Source organism: Macrotis lagotis, chromosome 5 (assembly GCF_037893015.1).
Source record: "Macrotis lagotis isolate mMagLag1 chromosome 5, bilby.v1.9.chrom.fasta, whole genome shotgun sequence".
NCBI classification, from domain to species: Eukaryota; Metazoa; Chordata; class Mammalia; order Peramelemorphia; family Peramelidae; genus Macrotis; species Macrotis lagotis.
In genome coordinates, this window is record NC_133662.1 from 69,436,794 (window position 1) to 69,455,418 (window position 18,625).

At 36.1% G+C, this 18,625-nt stretch overlaps 1 protein-coding gene across 4 annotated transcripts in view; it reads right to left on the minus strand.

Moving 5' to 3' along the window:
- HMGN3 (high mobility group nucleosomal binding domain 3) overlaps window positions 1-18,625 on the minus strand; it is a 66,634-nt gene that overhangs the window by 23,092 nt on the left and 24,917 nt on the right. For all 4 annotated transcript variants that reach the window (XM_074237372.1, XM_074237373.1, XM_074237370.1 and 1 more), the window contains exon 2: window positions 6,118-6,168. In XM_074237372.1, coding sequence (XP_074093473.1) covers window positions 6,118-6,168 — 51 coding nt within the window. The remainder of the gene's footprint in view (window positions 1-6,117; window positions 6,169-18,625) is intronic.

Here is an 18,625-nt window from a genome sequence, read left to right on the forward strand (position 1 = left end):
TGAATAGAATTAAAAAAACAGTGAAACCAGTTGTTTAGCATTGTGTAGATGAAAAATGGCTTTCTGAGTGACTTTTCTACTTTTCAAATCAGTCTTGCTCATAACAGGCAGACACAGTCTTGATCTCAGTTGCCCCCTTTGGAATGCTCACACTGTCATCTGCTGCTGCTTTTGGAGATCTGCCTGGTGGCTTAAATTTTTGAGCTTTTTTCAGGGAAATCACAGCATTAACTATTCTTTTACTTAATTTGGGGATGAGTTTAAAAACTTTAATGCTTCTTCCAGAACCATGATCAGCAACACAATATTTATAGTCTTTTAAGTGAATTTGACCTTTTCTTTTTAACATAGGCAAAATTGATTTGAAAGACTTCATAGGGCAGAACTAGGAGCAATGAGAGGATGCTGAAATGAAATAGGCTTGATGTCAGGAAAAACTTCCTAATGATGAGAGCTACCCAAAAGTGGAATGCCTTTAGAGGAAGTGTGTTCTCCCTAACTATGGGTCTTCCAGCAAAAGCAGGATGACTACTTATCAGGAATGTTACAGAGCTATGAATAGAGTGTTGAACTTGGAATCAGAAGAACTGGCTTTGAATCCAGTTTCACTTACTCCTGTGACCCTGGAAAGTCCCTTAACCTCTCTAAACCTCAGTTTTCTTATCTGTAAAACGGAAATAATAGTACATACCCCATATGGTTGCTGTAAGACTCAAATGAAATCATGTGTGCAATTATTTTTGTTATATTATAATTTCATTCCTCATTTCTCCCCAAAATGGAGTAATTCACGGGGACAAATAACTATGCTGCTATTTTATCTTTTATATGCAGTCCATGCACAATTGGAAAAAATAATTTCTTTTTGCAATTAAATAAAAGTCTTTGAAAACAAACTCTTTGAGCGCACTAAAAGCATCTGATAAGATAGAATGTTGAGGATATTGAGTGCATTACTTTAGCCTACTCTCATATCATTCTTATTTCTTTTGTTATATCTCTGTATTTAGAAATTTTTTCTTTTTTCATGAGAGGTAGAATGTATTAGTAAATAGAAACTAGTTTCAGAGTCATAAAGACCTGTATTCAAGTCTCAGTTCTCACATGTATTGTCTGTGTACCTCTGGGGAAATCAATTAGCATTTCAGGGCTCTTTACAATTCTCTAAGAATATAGCTTGCAGAAGACATGCATTCATAGAGGAAATTTCTCTTGTAGAAGTTTTCCATATCAAAGAATCATAGCCCTAGTCTCTATTCCCTTCCTTTTGTATTGTTCAGAGATTAATAACATTGGGTATGGTGAAATCTATTTAAAACATTCTTAAACATTTATGGGTCAATATTTTATCTGGATGATTGTGGGCAACAGTTAGGTCTTTATGATAGTAATGCTCTACTTTAAGCTGGAAAGCAATTGGGAATTTTTCTAAGAAAGTAACTGAAATATCTATACTCTTTCACTCAGAATTCCTACCACAAGGAAGCCAAGGATTAAAAAAAAGAAATTACTTAGATATACCAAATATTAATAGGTCATTTTTTTTATAGTAATAAAGAGTATGACACAAAGTAGGTTCCCACTGACCAGGGAATGACTAAACAGACTATAGTTTGTGAATGTCACAGAATATATTACTATGCTATGAGAAATGAACAACATGAAGGATATAAAGATATATGAATTGATACAAAGTGAACAAACCAGGTTAATAAAACACATAAAGGATGATGATGTTTCTTTTTCACACTAGCTGTCCTGCTATCCTCTACCCTAAGACTGAATTCCTGATTAACACCTACCCTGACCACTATTTCCAAAAGCTTTCCCTATTTTTTTCAGCTTCCTTTTATATGTCATCTTCCCTCAGTTGACTGTAGGGATGTCATTTCTTGCCTCTATTTGTATTCCCAGAGTTTCTCACAGTGCCCAGTAAGTTCTTAATAAATGTGCAATCTATTTAACTACAATGTCAATGGAAAGAAAACAGTAATCAAAACTGAATGATGAATGTGAAGTAATTATGACTATGCTTTGTCCCAAAGACACATGAGAAACTACCTCCTAGATATATTTGTAGGTAAGTAGCCTTATGGATGTGGAACAAGTCCTATGTCAGACTAGTTGCATTGATTGGTTATTTTTTTTTTTTTAGGATGTTGCAAGGCAAATGGGGTTAAGTGGCTTGCCCAAGGCCACACAGCTAGGTAATTATTAAGTGTCTGAGACTGGATTTGAACCCAGGTACTCCTGACTCCAAGGCTGGTGCTTTATTCACTACGCCACCTAGCCGCCCTGATTGGTTAGTTTTGCTGAACTTCCTTTTTTTCTCTTTAAAAAATTTTTTTATTATAAAGTCTTTAGGAGTAGGGAGAAAGGAATACAATGAAAAATGAAGGTAATATAAAAAAATAGCAATGAAGTTTTATTTTAAAAATGAAAACTACATATAATTTTTAAAAATGAATGTTCTGGCTCCAGTGGTTTATTAGTTGAGTTCTCAAGGATATTTTGAAGTCTATATTGGAATATGGAATTGCCATCTGTTGGTCCAGGAAAGTTTACTTCTTAAGTATTATTCTACTCATCAGTCTACAGTGATGTTATACAGTTTCACTCTTTCCTTGGATAATATACAATGATCTGCTAAATCCAAGATCCTTAGGGGATAACAGAGTAATGTTCCATAATTTCTTGACTTGATCCCTAAATTTCCCTCATTAAACCCTTTCATTTCTGTACAAAAAATCTGTAAGATCATTTGTTTAACACTTCCTTTACTAATAAATAATTGGTAAAATTCATATAGATATCAAATATGGAAAGTCTTTACATTCCACTTTTGGATCTTAGCAATTTCATGAGCTCCATCTGGAGGCAAATGATTTTCAATTCAATGTGATAAATCTAAGAAGTTAGTACATGCTGTCAGATTTTATTACCCCATTCAGAGAAGTGTTATCTACTTGATTTGTAAATATCGGCAAGTTTCTAACGTTTTGTCATATAGGTTTTATTGTTCAGTACTTCATGTCTGACTCCTTGCAACTGCATTTGGGTTTTCTTGGATATTGGAATAGTTTGCCATTTCCTTCTCCAGATCATTGTACAGATGAGGAATTGAGGCAAACAGGGTTAAGCAACTTGCCCAGGGTCACATAGCTAGTAAGTGTTTGAGGCCAGATTGGAACCAACAAAGATAAATCTTCCTGACTTTTGGCTCAGCACTTTATCTACTGCACTACCTAGCTGCCTTTCATCATCATATGTTATGGATAGGTTGATTCTTTTCCTTCTCTTTGATAAGGGAGTTAGTTTTTTCCATAACAGTTTGTTTGGCTATTGGCTATTAACTGATGGGCTCTGTGTTTTGTTAATATTCTGTAGTTTATAATTATTGATGATGATTATTATTATAGTAACCTCATTTTTGATGGAGCACAATTAGAACAGCCTAAGGACAAGTGGCTAGCCTGGTATTTTTTATTAAATGTTTTGTGAACAACTGAATAGGTGAATAAAATAACTACACAATTCTATTACTATTAGAGATTCATAGGGGGCTGGTCACAGAGGTCCTTGATGAACAATCAAATGTGATCTAAGTCACTCAGACTCTCTCGGAGTCAGTTCTCTCATTTAGAAGAACAAGGAAGTTGAATTAGATGAGCTTTGAATTCCTTTCCTTTTCTGAATCTTTAATACTTTAATTTCTTTAAACTTGTAAAAAAATTTACTTTTCAAATCAAAAAACGAAACTTCCTCTCCCTCTACACCTTAAGAAAGCAAGAAAAACCAACACACTATTACAAAACTGTAGAGTTAAAACAAATTTCTCCATTGGCTATCTAAAAAAAATTGTCTCAACCTATACTCTGATTCCTATCATCTCTCTTTAAGAAGGTGGTAATCAGAGTTTCCAAGTCTTTCAAAGCTGATTTTCTTTACAATACTGTTGTTATCATATAGTTCTCTTGGTTCTGGTCATTTCAGCATAGTTTATACTAGTCTTTCCAGGTTTTCCTGAAACCATCTTCTCCATCATTTCTATTTTTAAAATTAAATTTTACTTTCAAATGAAGATTCATGTTCTCTTCATCCTACCTTCCTTACCCTCCCACTGAGAAAGCAAAAACCAAGCAAACAAAAACTCAAAAGCTCAGTTACAAAAATGTATAATCAAACCAAACAAATTCCCTACATTGGCCATGTCCAAATAGCACAATAAATACTATCATATTTACTTGCTTGGCCATTCACGAATTGATGGTTACATATCCTTCCCTGAATTTCCAATCTGAAGCTATAAATATTTTGGTGTATATATGGGTCCTTTTTTAAAAAATAGTGGCAGGTACAGGGGCACAGTTTAATAGCTTTTTAGGCCTAGTTTCGAATTCCTTTCTACAATGGTTAGACACAACTCCACCACATAGTTCATCAATGTACCTGTTTGCCCATAGTCCCTCCAGCATTTATCATTTTCCTTTTTGTCATCTTAGCTAATCTGATGGGTATGAGATGGAACCTTGGAGTTATTTAAATTTTCATTTCTCTAATTATCAGTGATATAGAGAAACTACAATTTCTTGGAACAAGTTGTAGGAGTTTAACTGTTCAGGCAGTTATATTTATATTGAGACTAACTCATAAAAAGCTCACCATCATTAACTCATTTCTTTTCCTTTAACTCAAATATGAATATTCAAAAATATGTGTTTATGAGTACAAGTTTTTATGTAAGCCTATGAAGTCTATTTAGGATGGGCTTGTCTTTAGCTATCTGGTGCTTTTTGTCTCAGTCTTATTAGGTGCTACATTCAAGGGCAGGAACTTTGTTTTTTTTCCACATTTGATATAACGCTATGGTAACTAGCAACAGATAAATTTTTTTCCATGATTATAATCTGATTCACTGCTTCAGTCTTATCTATTGATTTTCCAGGAAATTAAAAAATGTGACCTCCCCCCCATGAAGTTTAAGTTCAAGCATTATTTGATTCAAAACTGATTTAGATTTGACTCTATATTTTCCCTCTAATTCAGAGACATTTATCTTGATGGCAAGCTTTTTGGGAATGTTTCCTATCCAGCAGGCCTAAACACTGAATCTTTCCCATTTATAAACTGAGTATTTCCATTACTTTATGACTTTATATGGTTTTTCAATTCAGATGTGCATGCCCTTGGGCAAATATAAAAAGCCTTAAAAGAGTAATTTCACTTCTTTCCCATTTTCTTGCAGCAGAAAAGTTGGTTTTTCCTCCCTGAAGAATTTTTCTATTATGTTTTCTTCTTGCACAGAAGGAAATCCTAATACCCTCTTTCAACATAATAGGGAGTGGAGTGGTAAGCAGGCATACCAAATAAAAGTAGAAAGCTCATCATATAGATCTGCGCTAGAGACACAGTGGATGTGGATTGCTGGGCCTGAAGTTCAGGTGACTTGAGTTTAAATCTGACCTCTGACTCTTACTAGTTTTGTTATGCAGAGGATCTTACTTAACACCTTTTTTTGCCTCATTTTCCTCAACAATAAAATGAGAATAACAACAGCACCTACCACTGAGGGATGTTGTGAGGATCAAATGAGATATCTGCAAAATGCTTAACACAGTACCTATTACATTGCAGTAACTATATAAATGCTAACACTCGTTATTATTGTCATATTGAAGTCCCCACTAAACTTTACTGTCTAGAGATCACAAAAGTAAAGCAAGTCTCGAAAATAGGACTTTTCTTATAGGGAGCATGCTGGGGCCAGCTAATACTGGCTTCTGAAAGCTATTTTTTACATTTTCAGTGTGAGCATTTACAACTTGGAAATTGGCAAACATTACAAAAACCAGGACTTGAATTATTATTTTGCTTATTATTTAGACATAAGAAAGTGATGGAGAAAATATTAATAATGTGGATTACACTTAAAAATGTGTTATATGTATCTGTTGAAGAGTTGGCTGTTAAACATTTACCAGCATACCTGTGCCCATTTATCTCTACTTGATGTACCATCAACCAATATGCTATCATTAATCTACTTCATCTAGTAAGGGACATCTTTGAAATTGCCAATTCAAATAATTGAACATGGTGTGTGAAAGATAAACTTACCTCTTGTTTAGTTACTTTAGCTGCATCTTTGCCCTCAGCACCCTCGGGAGACTGAAATAAAAATTATTTTATTGTAAGTTACTTTTCTTTAAGTAAGGAAACATAAGATTTCAGTATATACAAACTACTAGAATTTTCTGAGTAAGATTAACTCAATACACATTCTGGAAAAAAAAATTTAGTAAGCACATATATGTTCTCATATATCCAATTCTTCCAGTTTTCCTTTTTATACTTATCCTGATTCCTAAGAGCAGATAGATAGAGAAGGGATATCAAAAGTGTTAAAAAGTAACAAAAACAAAACAAGCAAAAAAAATGTTAAGAGATGTGTTCAGGTCCTGCCTCTGACACATACTATCTACAAAGATTTGTATTCATGTCCTACTTTTTTACACATATTAGCTGAAAAAGCCACTTAAGCTCTGTTTCCCAGGCAATTTTATTATAAATTAGACAATAGCTACCAAACTTCACTGTTGAGGAATTTTCCTACTCAGGAGCTCCCTATACCAATAAAATCACAGGTCTGGTCATGGACAAAGGAATTATGAGAGTAACTGAATTCTAGCTCCAACTCAAGGGTGATGTAATAGAAAGATTTAATAGAAGGGTGATGTAATAGAGGGATCATCAGGAAGATCCATCTTCCTGAGTTCAAATCTGGGATCAGATGCTTAAAACTAATAAATATGCTGGACAAGTCACTACACCTTACTTGCCTCAATTTCCTCCTCTGGAAATGGAGCTGGGGAAGGAAATGGCAAATCACTCCAGTATCTTTGTTAGGAAAACCATAAATGGAATTATAAAGAGTTGGACATGACTGAATAGAGCAAATAGAACATATCAAGCCTAAGCAGTATTGTTCATTTTAAGATCCTCATACTCCCATTTATACAATAAAGATAATAAAGAATCTAGACTTTCTAATATTTCTTCTTTTTCTTCATCAATTTATCAATGTTTCAAGGGAGAAACTGAAGGAGACAGAAGAGGGATATGTCTAGTAAGTGACAGAAAGGATTTCCCCTTTTTCCAAGTTGAAACATTTAACTATAGTCCAGAGAAAGAAGGCTTAGGAAGTTATGATGGCCACAGCTTGCTCATCTTACCTACCTCTGCAGTCAGAAGTCCACTGCCCACACCTCACCAAAGCATGTTTGTCTATGTATGTGTGTATGTGTGTGAGCACATAGGTAAATGAAAAAAAGATTCAGAGTGACAATAGAGGAAAACTGAGAGACATAGACACGGGACTGCTGATTATATTCTCCCTTGTTTTTACCTCCAATCAATTACAATAATCATTTGTGACTTTAGCTGCTCCACCCATGGCAAGGACTAACTATATTCTACTTAGAAAAACCTTTGCTAGAATAATATGATTTTAAATCAGCAGGAAAGAGTGACAGGAAAGGTTAAAGGGGAAGATATAAGCATGAGGGAGGAATTTGTGATCTTCCTTTACTCCTTTCATCAATTTATGTTATTGCTTCAATTGAATCAAAGATCGAATAAATCAATTCAATCAAACAGGATGAAGTTTTAAATGTGTAATCACAATATTTATCATGTGTGATCTTTTTGATTGGATCAAGAAGGGAACTGCTAATTTTCTAACCAAACAAGTTAATCATGGCTCTGAGGGCCTTGAATAATTGGATATTTTTTTTTGTCTTTTATTATCAAAGAAGACCATGACATCTGGGAGGTGATGCCACAACCAAACACACGGAACTGAATTTGAATGCTGGGCTAAGTCACCAGTCTCATTTTCTCCTCCAGAGTCATCTGGATCCAGTGGTTATATGTGAACTAGGACGACTGGAGATGGCCCTAGATGTGAGGCAGTCAGGGTTAAGGGACTTACCCAAAGTCCCACAACTAGTAGGTCTCCAGTGTCTGAGGCAGGATTCCAATTCCCTTTCCCCTAACCTCAAGGTTAGTTCTCTATCCATTGCACCACCTAGCTGCTTCGAATGACTGGAGAAATTCCAACAGTTTTGAGCCTATGGGAGCTATAAGAAGTTCAAGCAGCTGAGTTAAAGTCAAATGCCTAAAGGAAATCATTTTTGAGAGGAGAGATTTTCACTCTCCCCACTATTCCAACTACTGACAATGACATTAAAGAGGCCACACCATTGGCAAAGAATACATCAGTTAGGATCAAAGACTGGACCAGTAGGCAGCAACATATAAATCTCTGAAGAGAGACACAGTGGAGAGGGGAAGCAGCTTTAAGGGCAAGGCTCCTTGCACCAAAGAATGCTAATTGTGAGTTCAAGAAAGACTGAGTCCATAAAAAAGACAGCATTTGTAAGTTACTCCCTTGCCATATATGTGCATCACTAATATTGCAGTTTTAAGCATAAACACACTTTTCTCGTGAAGAATGTGTCCATGCTTTTGGGATGGGAATGTTTGTACTAACTTTCTTACTCTATTATCTCAATAAATGTCTCATTTAAAAGTTAATTAGGTTTACTGTCTGACTTTTATTAAGAAGTTTATTGATGGGGGCTTCTACATAATAATACAGAAACAGGACAGTTGTATGGGACAGGAGATACAGTGCTGTGTCTGGAGTCAGGAAATCTCCTCTCCATGAATAGAACTCTGACCTCAGACACTTACTAGCTACGTGACTCTGGGCAGGTCATTTAACTTGATTGGCTATTTGAAAATGAGGTGGAAAAGGACATGGCAAACCACTCCAGTACCTTTGCCAAGAAAACCCTCAATGGGGTCAGAAACAGATATGACTAAAAACGACTAAAAAATGGCAACACCAGTAAACCAATCCTAGATTTTCCCTAGAACTCTGAAACAATAGTACTGCTCTAGGGCTTCAGCCTCTGAGTATAAAGGAGCTCAGACCTGTAGTATACAGAACAGAGCTCTATCAAGGTTTGCTAGAGTATCAAGGTTTGTCTGGGATCTCTATTTCAGAGGGGCTATCATTCCTTAGAGTTGAACTACAATTCAAGAATGTCAATCAATCCTCAAAATCCCTATTACACAAGAATATACACAGTAAGCAGACCAGCACTAAGTACAATAGCTTGAAATCCTAGAGATGTTTAATGGAGACGAATTGATGATGACACTAAAGACTTTCTATTTATCTTTGTACCAGATCCATGATCCTAATCCTTTGCTTTGAAATAAACATGTACTATATCTGTCCACTTAACCCCATTCAAGCCTGTTTTCAAGTTCTGTTGACTTCACTAACAAATCAGAACAATTTCTCTTATGCTAGGAAACTCTAGGAATACCCTCCTTTTCCCTCAGCTCAACCAGTCTCCCTTCCTCCTTCAAAAAACTTCTTCCATGAAGTCTTTTCTGGCTAGTAGTGATATCCCATATCTTTCTCCTGCCCAATATTTCCCAAAGTCTTCATGATTCAAAAAATAAAATTTTACTATGCACTTTTATCAATACCTGTATACATAATAAGAATGTATCAGTAGTCATTCACTTCATGTTTATATAGCAACCCATATCTTTATTTCTCATAGCTTTATGTATATCTCTTGTAAATCACAAACTCTAATAGTACAAGAATTTCTTTTTCAGAGATCATGTGCTATAACTGGTTAGCTCAGCTGAATGGGACACCGTTCATGATGCCCCTGTATACTTTCACAGATCATGGCTCTAAAAAGAGCAGGGAGTGAGCTCTGTTAGCAAAGTCAGATACACAACTCTAAGCTGAATTTGGAGCAGAAAGTCATCATCTCTTAATAAACTCCAATGGCCAGGATGAAATCAAATCAACTACCATTTTTAAAGGGCTTACTATATGTGCTAGGTATTAGGGAATACAAATGTAATGAAACTATCCCCACTCCCTAAGAGCTTACACTACATTGGGGGAGATAAAAAGGACATCTTAAGTATGAATAGAAGTGATATAAAGAGAATAAATGCAAAAAAATATAAACTAAATACAAGATAGTTTGAGAAGATGGACACTAGCAGTTGAAGTGATCAGGAAAGGCTTCTTATGGAAGAAGGTGAGGCCTGAGCTGCATCTTGAAGGAAGAGAGGAATTCTGAGGTGAAGGTGAACAGGGATCATACTAAGCATCTGGGATAGCCACTGCAAAGGACTGGTGTGTGTGTGTGTGTGTGTGTGTGTGTGTGTGTGTGTGTGTGTGTGTGTAACAAAGTCACTGTGGCCAGAATGCAGAGTATTAAGAGAATAATAGTCAATAGGCTGCTGCTGGATTGTGAAGGGTTTTAAAAATTTAAAGGAATTAATAGTTGATTCTATAATCAACTGGGAATTCCAGGAAGCCATTGGAATTAACTGAGAAGGGGAGAGACCTGGTCAAATCATTTTGGAAGCTATGTGGAAAATGGATGGAACTGGAAGAGTCTTGAGACAAAGAGGCTAGTTAGGAAACTTGTAATAAAGAGAGACAACATGACTAATATGGAAATATATTTTGTGTGATAGAACATGTCAAAACTGTATCAAATGACTTGCACTTTCAGGGAAGAAGAATGGAAGGGAGAGAGGGAAAGAATTTGAAATTACAAAGTTTTTAAAACTGATTTTAAAATTATTTTACATGTAATTAGAAAAACTATTCAAAAAATAAAGTAGGTGAGAAATGATCAAGACTTAATCTAAGGCAGCTGTGTGAATAGATAGCAGGGGTTTGATAGAACAGTTAAATGAGAGAGATGAGGCAAAACGAGGAGACAAAAATGATACCATGGCTATGAAACTGAGAGCCTGGAAGGAGGACTGTGCCTCTGAAGATTTTTTTTTCATCCTCCAAGAAAGTATATTCTATTGTCTTTAAAAAATAGTATGGGGCAGCTAGGTGGCGCAGTGGATAAAGCACCGGCCCTGGAGTCAGGAGTACCTGGGTTCAAATCCAGCCTCAGACACTTAAATAATTACCTAGCTGTGTGGCCTTGGGCAAGCCACTTAACCCCATCGCCTTGCAAAAAAAACTAAAAAAAAAAGAAGTATAAATAGGAAGAGCTTAGGGAGCCAGAGAAGGAGGAGATGGGAAATAGGGTCCTTACTTTGTCTTGGTTCCCAATACCTGCACATTGTTCACCAAACAGGAGGACTTGGGCTTTTTATCACCACCCCCATCCGTCTTTATTCTGTTATTCCTTGCTAATTGCTATAGAAGAGACTTGCTCCACATGACTGCCAGCCAATCACTGCAGTTAATAGTGGATTAATGGACTTCACCTCCCAGGGTAATTGCAAGTTACCAGGGGATCATCAAAGTCTCACTTAACTCAAATAAGAAACCCCTCAGTGCTAGAATTTCAGTTAGAACAGGTTGGGGTGGGATGCAAGAGGAATATTTCTGATGACTGGGAAGTAATCTATCTAGGCTGGTTGAGGGAAAGGTTATTTATTGGAGCAATAAATAAAAAAAATTATTAAATGCCTACTAGGAGCCAGGTACTTGGCTCATTCAAAGAATGAATGAATGAATAACATCTGTCTTTTGCTATAGCTAAGAGTTGAGAGGAAGAGAAGGAAGCTTGTTCTGTATAGAGAATAGGAAGTAGAAGAAAATTGGAATTACTCAAGACTATGAAGAAAGGAAGTCATAATTTTAGAGCAGGGTCTGTGAAGTCAACAACTAGATAGGTTTGTAGGTTCCCCAGAAACCAGGCCCGGTTGATATGGGTCATTTGAGGGGGAGGATCCGGATCAGGAAGCCAGGGTCTTAGGCTGGTCAAATTGTTTTAGGAAGAAAGTTAGTATCCAGGGGTCTCAGGACCAAAGAATGAGCTCAGATCATGGTTTTGTGTGAAGAATAGATTTAGTTATGGAAGAAAGTCAACTTCAAAGCTGTAGAAGCAACTGTAGTATCAATTGTCAAAGAGGAGGAGGGACTAACTGAAGAGCTCCTGGGCAGACCCCCAAGCATAGTATTTAGACAGAGCTTCAATAGGGATTTCTTGGTTTAGGGCCAACTGCATCATGCTACATCTGCATTGGCCCTGCCATCAGGGATAACCTCATAGGAATGACCCCCAAATGTTATTACAGAGGGGGTAGGTGGTAGGCTGCTTGGATACACAGGGTCCTATGTTGGGGGACACCTGTAGAAGACAAGTGTCCTCAGTGAAGGGGTCTCTGTAGGCCAGTATCATTATTCCAAGATTATTTCCAATTGAAGTTATATACAAGGTAAGAAGAGTCCCCTTGGGTTGCCTGACTGACATTTATCATGAATCCCACATGCCCAGAATATGTTCTCTCCTTACCCTCATATCTCAGACTTCCTCTTAAAATAATGATTTCAGTTTGGGATGTATCGAATTTGAGATGCCTCCTGTTTGAAATGTCTAATAGGAAATTGGTGAAGGAGAATAGTCTAGAGCTTGATATAGAGATCTGAGTTATCTACATAAAGATGAGAGCTAAACCCATGGGAACTGATTAGGTCACCCAGAGAGAAAATAGGAGGAAATACAAACTGTTGTCTAATGTTTCCACCTCCAGTCTGATAGTACATTCCCTTCTACACTCAAGAGTCCAATCAAACTGGTCTTATTAATGTTCCACACCCATGATACTTCATTATTTCTATAGCTCTGCATAGACTGGAACATGCCTAAAATACTTTTACATCCCTACTCCCCCAAGTCCCTTCACCTCTGCCTCTCTGAATCCCTCATTTCCTTCCAGTTTGTCATATTCTACAGGCAATCTTCTCTGATTTTCCCATCTGCTGATTCCTCTACCTCCAATAAAACCTAATATTTATTTTATACATATTTCTGTATGAGAGGCAGCTGTGGCAGGGCAAATAGGAAAATGGCCCCAGAGCTAAGAAGTTCTAGGTTCAAATCCTGTCTCTTCCTGATCATGTGATGCTGGAGAAGTTACCCTTTCAGTGCTTGAGCTAACTCTCTAAGACTTTAAGCTATCTTTTTTAAAGCCATTTTTAAAAAAGTGCTGAGCTGCACTTGTAAAAGTCTTTGCATTCAGAGGTTCCCTTTACTAATGAAATTATAGGTCCAGGCCTAGTTCCATATTTATATAAATACTGTTGCCTACAATAAAACAAAAGCTTCTTAAGAACAGGGCTGTTTCATTTTTGTCTGTGTGGTCCCAACAGCTAACATAGTTCATTAGTGTCATCCTTAGGCCATTTACCATAATATTCTATAAGAAATCTTTCCTGAAATCTGCCCCCCCCCCCCCCACTGCTATGCACTCTCCTTCCCTAAACTACCTTGAACTTATTTATAGAATATATTTCTATGGGCACATGTTGTTTCTTGTAAGCTCCTTGAGGGCAGGAACTGTTCATTTTTGTCTTTGTACCTCCAGTGCCCAGCACAGTGCCAGTGACATATAATAAGCATTCAATATATCCAGATTGACTGTTGACTGATTGGACAGTTCACCGTCACCGTCACCATGTACCACTGTGCTGCTGCATAGTGACTGAGCCTCTATTCCTATCCTTCAATCCACCCAATTTTAAAACTTGGTATCTAGTAACTGACATGCATTTAAAGAAGCAGCAGGTGATTTTTTTCCCCATAACACTGATGCTGGTAACATTTGCAATTTCCTTCTGGTTGATGGATTAGTGATAGGTTAGCATGACAGTGTTTACTATGAACTGAACACAAGTTACTGGCAGAAAAAAAATAGACGACAGCAACATTTCTTAAAGAAGCATTTTAAAATGAATGTTAATTAGTTAATTCCTTACAGACAGTTGCAACTATAAAACTAAGTAGCTACCGACTATACTGCTTTATTAAGAAGTATTTCTATACATCCAAAGTGCAATGGTAACTATTTTCGTAATGATGGCCCAGAGGCACTGTATCATCATCTTTAAGACTATGAGTTATGGCCAAAATAATTTGAGCACTAAATATATTCTTCTGTGTTCTAACCCAGGATGGCATGGTAAAATGGAAAATATTTATGGTACTGAATTAAGAGGCTGAGGACCAGGGTTTAAATCTCAATTCTACCAAAGGTTGAGTTCACTTGTGACCTTAGATAAGGTACCTCACCTAATTGAGTCTCAATTTTCTCATTCATAAAAATAGATGAGATAGGACTTAAGAAAGGCTCTAGTTTTATGATCATTCTATGCAAAATAATTTTATTTTATTTTCTCAATTACAAAACACTTATTTTTTCTCAAATCATCACCCCCAATGAAAAAAAGAAAAATGAAATCATTGCAACAAATATTCATAGTCAAGCAAAACAAATTCTTATATTGCTCATGTTGTACAAAAACAACACATTTATCTAGTCCTTTAAGGATTTATGAAATCTTTCCTCACAATAACCTTCAGAAATAGGCTTAACAGATATCTCAACTTTACAAATGAGGAAACTGAGGTTTAGTTCAAATTCATTGATTTGCAAATTACCACGGTTTAAGAATTAGGCTGTGAAGTTGGGTTTCTCCTGCCTTCAAGTTCAGTGTTCTTTCCACTAAAACATGCTCTCTCCTATTCCTTTCCACAATGAAAAATGTGAGAGATAACAGAGTTTACTGCATTTCTTTTATGATATCTAAGATGAAGGTTAAAAGAAGTAGCTACCTCAGTTACAACACATTAACCTATCAACAAACAAGCATCTAGTGCAACCTCTCTAGAAAGCCCTTGGCTATGGTGAGGACCTCAGTTTAACATCAGTCCCTGTGGGGCCTAATAGTTTATTTACTTTTCAAGAAGAGTGATCCTTTGCAGGTAGAAAAAACACATTGTGCTGTGAAAAGTAAAACAAAGTAAAATAAAACAGCTACCCTCTTATATAAGGGATATAAAATAACACAGTTGATATCTGGAATCTGTAGGTTTTGGGGAACAATGTAATGAATAGCTTTACTCTCCCTTCAAGTTACAACTCTGTATCTAGAGTTGCTAACCAAGAAAGTTAGCAGACCCTCTCCCTATGCCAATCTGCCAAAATCTCCTTATAACCAAAGCTATATAGTTTGATTTGATGGCACTGACAAAAGAATCTTACTTCTCCCTCCACTGAAGTCCTCCTTGGAGATGCCTCATTATTAGATGAACATGACCCTACGTTCTTGAAAACCATGCTAGCCAGTGAAAGCTCTAAGGTCCTACCAAGCTGGAAAAGCCCCAAGTATGGGTCTGAACTAGAGGGCTCATCACTAGATTATCCCACAGCTAAGACCTAGAGAGGTGAACCCTGGGTGATGAATTTTTTAATCATGATAAGTCATAAAAAATATCTACAAAACTGCCGAGGGAAACAAACTGAACAGATACAAAGCACTTTGGAATCCTTAAAACACCATATAAATGCTTATTATTATTATTATTATTATAATTTAAAGTGGAAAAATAAAGCCAGACATAATCTCATAACACCTTATCTCTGAAGATCAAATTTCAAAGAGCTGGGATAATGGGAGAGGATCACAAGGGCTAATATTCTACTTAGTCAAAGGAGAATGAGAAGGTTTCAAGAATTTTGTTTTTGTCTTTTTCACAAGATAGAAGTAGAAGAGTTCTCTGGAGAGACTGGGATGTAAACAGAGGTAATTCATTGCCTGATGTTCCACTATTAAAAAGTCTTATAGTAACAAGAACAGGTAACAGACCAATACAAAACTATGGCATGATCATCTAAGAAAAAAGAATTTTTAAAAAGTTAAACGGGAAAAGAAAAGAAAAGGAAAAAAGGGCTAGAACAGCTATTTGGAATGGATAGGATGATGGGGGTAATGAGAAAGAGAAGAAAAGGAAGAGCTGCTCTTATTTTCATTCAATATTTTAGGAGTAAAGTGAAGTATGGGTGGAGTTCTTTCTAAAATAGTGATCCTGGGGCAGGAGGTTTCTTATGATTGCAATATGGTAGTAGAGGTGAAGGATGAGAGTGTTTGGAGAGAACTGAAGCCAAAGGGAAGTGAAACATGGCTGGGCTCATTGATAAAATGTTAAAAGCCAGAGAAATAAGTTTATAAAGTACTAGATTTAGAATCAGGAAAACCTGGGTGCAATACCCTACTATATGTAAGGAACTTGGTTTACAAAGATTAAATGAAAAACAGTATTTGGTCTCAAGGAGCACATTCTACTGGGAGGCATCAAATACATATAAACTTGATAATTTTAAGCATCTAAGAAAAGGATTCCTACACAAAATGGCACGAGCTAAATCTCAAAGGGAGCCAGAGATTATAAAAGGCAACTATTAAAAGGGAGGGAATTCCAGGTATGGAAGACTGACTGTACAAAAGCAAAGAAAAGACGAATGGAAGGACAAGATCAAAGAACAGCAAACAGGTCAGTTTGCCTAGAGTGTAGTGTGCATGACATGGAGTAAATTTGGAGTGCAAGACAAGAGTTAGATTTTAAAGATTTTAAATGCCAAACATAGGAGGCTGATTTTATCCTGAGGCAATGTAAAGGTTCAAGTTCTAATTCTAATATTTATCACTTAGGTAACTCAAGCTAGTCATTTAACTTTTCTGAGCCTCTGCAAACTAGTGGGTAAAGTGGGATTTTTTTGAAATCACAAGATTAAGATTTAAAGCCAAAAGGAGCCATAAGTCACCTAATTCAGCCTTCTTAAATAACTGTATTGCATGATTTTTGTGGGGAAATTTTGTGCATGGAGGGGCTCAGAGTTTAGAATAGTGTCTGTCTTATAGTAAGTGCTTAATAAATAAATAAATGCTATACCTTAGAGGATCATTATGAGAAAAGTACTTTGCAAACCTTAAAATAAATCTACAAATGAAGTTGTTATACCACATGGCAACTTTTCTCTTTTTTAGGGAAGAAGAGGGAGCAGATTGGATACCTTAATGATTAAATGTTGGCATGCATCCTTATTTTAAACAAAATCAAAAACTTTCTTCCTTAGAGCGGATAAAACTAGAGAAGATTAAGGAATGGCAATGGGATGCCTCTAGTAGTCTGAAAACATTGTCATGGTGATCTCTTTTTCCTTGCAAGGGAGACTGTGAGCAACAGTCTTGAGCAGGGCTACAAGAAAGAAAAAATTAAATTTTCTTATCCCTTCTGGCTTTCAGTATGGGCTTCCTGGGGGGAAAAAAATCACATAATAGACTAGCTTTTCCCCCTTCTTGTCTTTTCTTGAAGCAGCTAGTGATGCTGAGTTAGGAAGATCTAAGTACAAATCCAACAGTTAGCCACTAACTGGCAATATGACTCTGGGCAAGTCACTTATTTTGTTTACTTCTGTTTCCACAGCTTTAGTACAAAGATCTTCCTCTCTAATTTTTCCCTTCCTTATTTTCTTTTCGACCCCAGGGACCAGCAAATAACATATTAGAAAGAGTCTTTCTAGATTCCTCCAGAATGGCTTAGGTACTGCTCCAATCATAATCTGACCTGAAAGATGTTCTATAATGTATACTGATTCCTAGGGCAGAGAAATTCAAAATTCCAGGGAGCACTGGGGAATAAGAAATGCTACGTTTTAGTTGTATAGTCCTCAGACCTAGACTCTGGGTCTTAAGAATCCAACAGTTCTTGGATACTGAGAAATAAGAGCCTTGAGGAATCCCCACTCTTAGTAAAAAACAAGAGGAGGAAAGAGAATCAACAGGAGTCTAAGAAGGGGGTATCATATTAGAAAAACCACTAGTTACTTAAATGGTTATTGGATGAACAAACCTGGAAGGAAAGAAGAAGGTGGTCAGTAGTCAGTACAGTATGAAAAAATAAAAGCCTTTGGATTTGGTGATTAGAAAGTTTACTTGTTATCTTAGAACATAAATATTTCATTTTCTTAAAATGTTAAATAGTATCTATATAAAATTAAGAGTAAGCACTATCTTTAATGGGGATAAGCTAGAAACCTTTCCAAAAATATTGGAGTGAAGCAAGAATATCTATTATCACCATTATTAATCAATAATGGTGATTCAGTATACTAGATTCAAAAATGATATTCAATTACTAGACATAGTAGTTATGATAATAAGAAAAAAGAAATAGAAGGAATAATCATAGACAGCAGGAAACAAAACTATGATTCTTTGAAGATGACAGGATAATATGCAGAAATATATTTTGCATGACTTCATATCTGAAATGGAGCTTATATTTCTTGCCTTCTCAATGAGTGGAGGAGAAAGACAATTTAGAACTGAAAATGAAATAAAACAGAAAGAAAAAAAGTTATTACAATCAAAATGGTCTACTTGTTGCTTTCCTTATGCTATATGCCATTGCCTGACTCTACCTTTATGTAATAAGCATAATAATAATAATAATAATAATAATAAATAATAAACAATAAACATTTATCTAGCATTTACTTTGTGGTAGGTACTGTTTTCTAAGTATATCAGAATTACTATCTCATCTGATTCTAATGTCCCTGGGAGGTAATTACTAATATCATCTCCACTTTACAGGTAAGGGAAGTGAAGTAAATTGCTCAAGGTCACACAGCTACTAAGTGTCTGAGGTAGAATTTGAACTCACGTCTTCCTGACTCTAGGTTTAGTAGTCTAGTATTTACC